The 3,297-nt window shown below is 36.0% G+C and overlaps 1 protein-coding gene across 2 annotated transcripts; it reads right to left on the bottom strand.

The window, feature by feature from the left end:
• Positions 1-291: 291 nt before the first annotated feature.
• LOC110768312 (uncharacterized protein At2g29880-like) lies at positions 292-2,043 on the bottom strand. 2 transcript variants are annotated; one of them, XM_088254116.1, is made up of 4 exons: positions 1,923-2,043; positions 832-1,198; positions 679-729; positions 292-589 (listed from the first exon to the last, which is right to left on the bottom strand). In XM_088254116.1, the coding sequence occupies exons 2-4, from the start codon at positions 1,189-1,191 to the stop codon at positions 362-364; spliced, it is 639 nt and encodes a 212-aa protein (XP_088110242.1). In that variant the 5' UTR covers positions 1,192-1,198; positions 1,923-2,043; the 3' UTR covers positions 292-361. The 2 variants fall into 2 exon arrangements, with proteins under 2 accessions (XP_088110242.1, XP_088110241.1); XM_088254115.1 differs by having other exon boundaries at positions 832-1,201; positions 1,923-2,040.
• Positions 2,044-3,297: the final 1,254 nt, after the last annotated feature.

Raw genomic sequence — 3,297 nt, 5'->3', positions numbered from 1 at the left:
GAGTAGTCTTGCCTTGCAAGTTGCAAAGATGAAATTTATTGCATGTCGTTTTCTTCAAAACAGAGTAGTCTTGCCTTGCAAGTTGCAAAGATGGAATTTATTGCATGTCGTTTTCTTCATGACTTTTAAGAAACAGAATAGTTAGTACTCCTTGACTTAGTGTACATGAAAAGGACAAGAAATAAAAGATGAGATCATATTAACCTCCACCTCACCCCATTTCATAAGCTGGCGGCGGACTTGACTTAGTGTACTTCCAAAGTCAACAACTTGTTCTATCCCCAACTTGTTTGAAGAATATTGCGATATATACTGCTCAAGAGTTTGAGTCTATATCCCTCAGTTTCACTTCAATTCTTTCTTAACACTCAAGTCCAAAATCAAGAGTTCCAAAACATACATTATTTAGTAGCTTTGAATCATGAGCTGAACCCTCCCACCCGCTAAGAACGTACATGAATTCCAAATCAAAATTACAAGCTGCTAATACATTTTGTGATATCTTTCCATGACGATTACGATAACTGCTTACATCTCGTCCCCTCACCATTGCCAGAATATGTGTACCATCAATAGCTCCGATGCAATCCTAAAATTATTCATATATCACAATAACCATATTATGAAAAATATATATTATAATAACAATATTATTATAATTAGATAATTATCACATACCTTGAAATCAGGGTAAAACCTTGTGCTTTCCCTTATTAGACTTGGGTGGGACTAGCAAAGAACAAATTATTCATTATTAATATATTGCAAATAATATATTGTACTAAACTAGTAAGCTATTAATATATTTAAAAGATTATGAACTAAGCTCACCTTCAAGTAATCTTTCCATACTTCATCACTAGCAGTGAACGTCTTTGCAATTGGGTCCCACCCAAAGCCAGAGTTGTTACGCATAAGCGTAGACATCTTGTTATATTGCTTCTTAAACCACTTCATTCGGCTCAAGTAATTATTATAAGTTTTTGGGAACGTAATTTTCGCATTAAGACGAGGAAGTATCAGTCTTTCTACATTTTGCTTGCTAAGTGACCCATTAGCATCACGCAATCCACTATTGATAGCATCCACCAAGAGGTGCAACAACTCATTGGTATCGTCCATGGTCCAAGATTCATAGTTCTCTTTCTCTTTGCCCTTTCCTTTGTTATTTCCTTGTTGTGAATCCCCCATTAAATTACTACTACAACATATGTAAGAAATTTATTAGTTATTTCACAAGAATACATATCATACCAAACAAGAAAATAAAAGAAAAGAATTTCACTCATGTTTTCTATTTTTTATTTTCTTTCTAATTGTCCATGTGTATGTCGGGTGTTATATTCCTAAACGAAAACTATTGTTTTCAATTTATTTCTAATTGTCCAGAAACTAATCACTACAACAATAATAAGCATATGAATTTCAACTAGCTGCTACAATAATAAGCATATGTTGGTCTGGATGAAGGATGATAAAATACACCCCCCTAAAACTCGAAATAAAAATAAAAGACAATCTTGTTGGTCTGCTACAATAATAAGCATATGTTACTGTTGAACTGAAAATACTAACATATGTTGGCAATCCTTGTGGGGGTTAATCTTCGAATTGGAAAATACTGATTTCCTAGAAACTCATGTATTTGTCGATGAGAGTATCAAACTACTGTATTGGGCTGGTCATTCTTGAGTGCTATTATAAAGTCATTGAAGAAATACGAATTCTACTATATTGGACCAGACCTGTTTTGTTCATGCAATAGGTAGCAACAATTGTTGCGAGACACAGACCCACGAAGCATGGAAAAGATAGTAGCAAACCCACGAAGGGCCATAGACACAGATCATATACAAACATGGCATATAACAAATATATAGACAATAAACGCAAGAAGACATAGCACGAGAAGGAAGCAATACCTTGTTGAAGAGCTGTTTATCTTCACGAAGAGCTGTTCGTCTTCTCTAGCAGACAAAAAAAAATCTCACGTGAAAAGTCTGATGGGTTAGGGTGGGATTTTTTTATAGGGTTTGGTATTTATACCTCCCACTAAAAAGTCACACCAATTCCCTATTTAAAAAAAATCCTTCGAAATTAGCAAGTTTTTGAATATCAAAAGACTTTTTATTACTTGTTTAAAGTCTTGATTGAATACCACTAGATTTGGACACCCTCTTTAAAAAATCCTAATAGTCCTGATTGAATACCACAAGACTTGTTTAGATTATTTAAAAGTCTTAATTGAATACCACAAGACTTATTTATCCCAAAATAGTCTTTTAAAATCCTAATTGAATACACCCCCCTAAGTGTAATCAAGCTGCAGATTTGGTAGCTGATTTTGCTTATAAATCCTGTAAGTTTCTTGTGATTGGGATAGTTTACACCCTTATTGGCACGTTAACATTTTTATTGATGAATAAATCTCCTTCTTTCTTGGTGAAAAAAAAGAAGAAACATACTTAAAACCAATTTGGGTCGTTTAATGCTCTCATTACTATGTCTAGAAACAATTGTATATGTAACGCTTCAGCAAAGAATTTCAAGTTTCATGTAATTGGCGAAACACCAAGCAAATTAAAGGACCCAATTTGTACACAACCCCTGCAAAATATTTTTTTTTTAATAGAACAAGGGATTAGGCGAGATTAGCTCCTCAGTATCGGTCATCGGATGCACAAACATCCACCACCCTCAAAGAGGGGACCAACACATTCCGGGAGCCCCCCGCCCGTCCCCTTGATCATAGTTTTATTAATAAGAAACATGAAGAAATACAAGAAATAGCATTGGGGACCAAGCCCCCTGCAAAATATTTTGTTACAACTTTAAATTGTCTTCTTCAGTCGTGTTGATCCCAGATGCTGGCTCTAACTCAACAGAATTGATCCAGGGAGTACAGTTGAAACTATCATCAAGTCCACCCAATCCTCCGAACACATTGCTTTATGGATTATCAGCTTGGGTCGCAATATGCCCGGTGCAATCAATCGGTAAGGCTGACGTAGAAGCAGTGTATATGACCTCATTTTCATCCCTTCGCATGGTGGCACCCACAGCTACTGGTTTTGGTACATCATCAACACTTTGTAGGAGGAATGGCTCCCACAAACTTTCGTCCCATTCTAAGATACTCAGCTCTTCGCTTGCAAATGACGGTACAAAATCGACACAAGGTGTGAGCAATTCTTGTCCCAAAGTTTCTTCTTGCACTTGAGCTGCTAATGGTGGACTGTTATCAATCCATGGCTGGAGGCTTTGTGGCACTGGCAGTTCAGCTATGAATACATAATT

This window comes from Prunus avium, chromosome 6, assembly GCF_965620075.1.
Source record: "Prunus avium chromosome 6, drPruAviu1.hap1.1, whole genome shotgun sequence".
Classification (NCBI taxonomy): Eukaryota; Viridiplantae; Streptophyta; class Magnoliopsida; order Rosales; family Rosaceae; genus Prunus; species Prunus avium.
Note: the sequence above shows the minus strand (reverse complement) of the source record. Positions and strands in the feature narration are given on the sequence as shown.

Coding starts and splice junctions, on each gene's coding strand:
- LOC110768312 (XM_088254116.1), bottom strand. CDS start 1,191: ATGGGGGATTCACAACAAGGAAATAACAAAGGAAAGGGCAAAGAGAAA. Junction 730..831: donor TATGGAAAGATTACTTGAAG/GTGAGCTTAGTT, acceptor GTTCTTTGCTAG/TCCCACCCAAGTCTAATAAG. Junction 590..678: donor GGTTTTACCCTGATTTCAAG/GTATGTGATAAT, acceptor GAATAATTTTAG/GATTGCATCGGAGCTATTGA.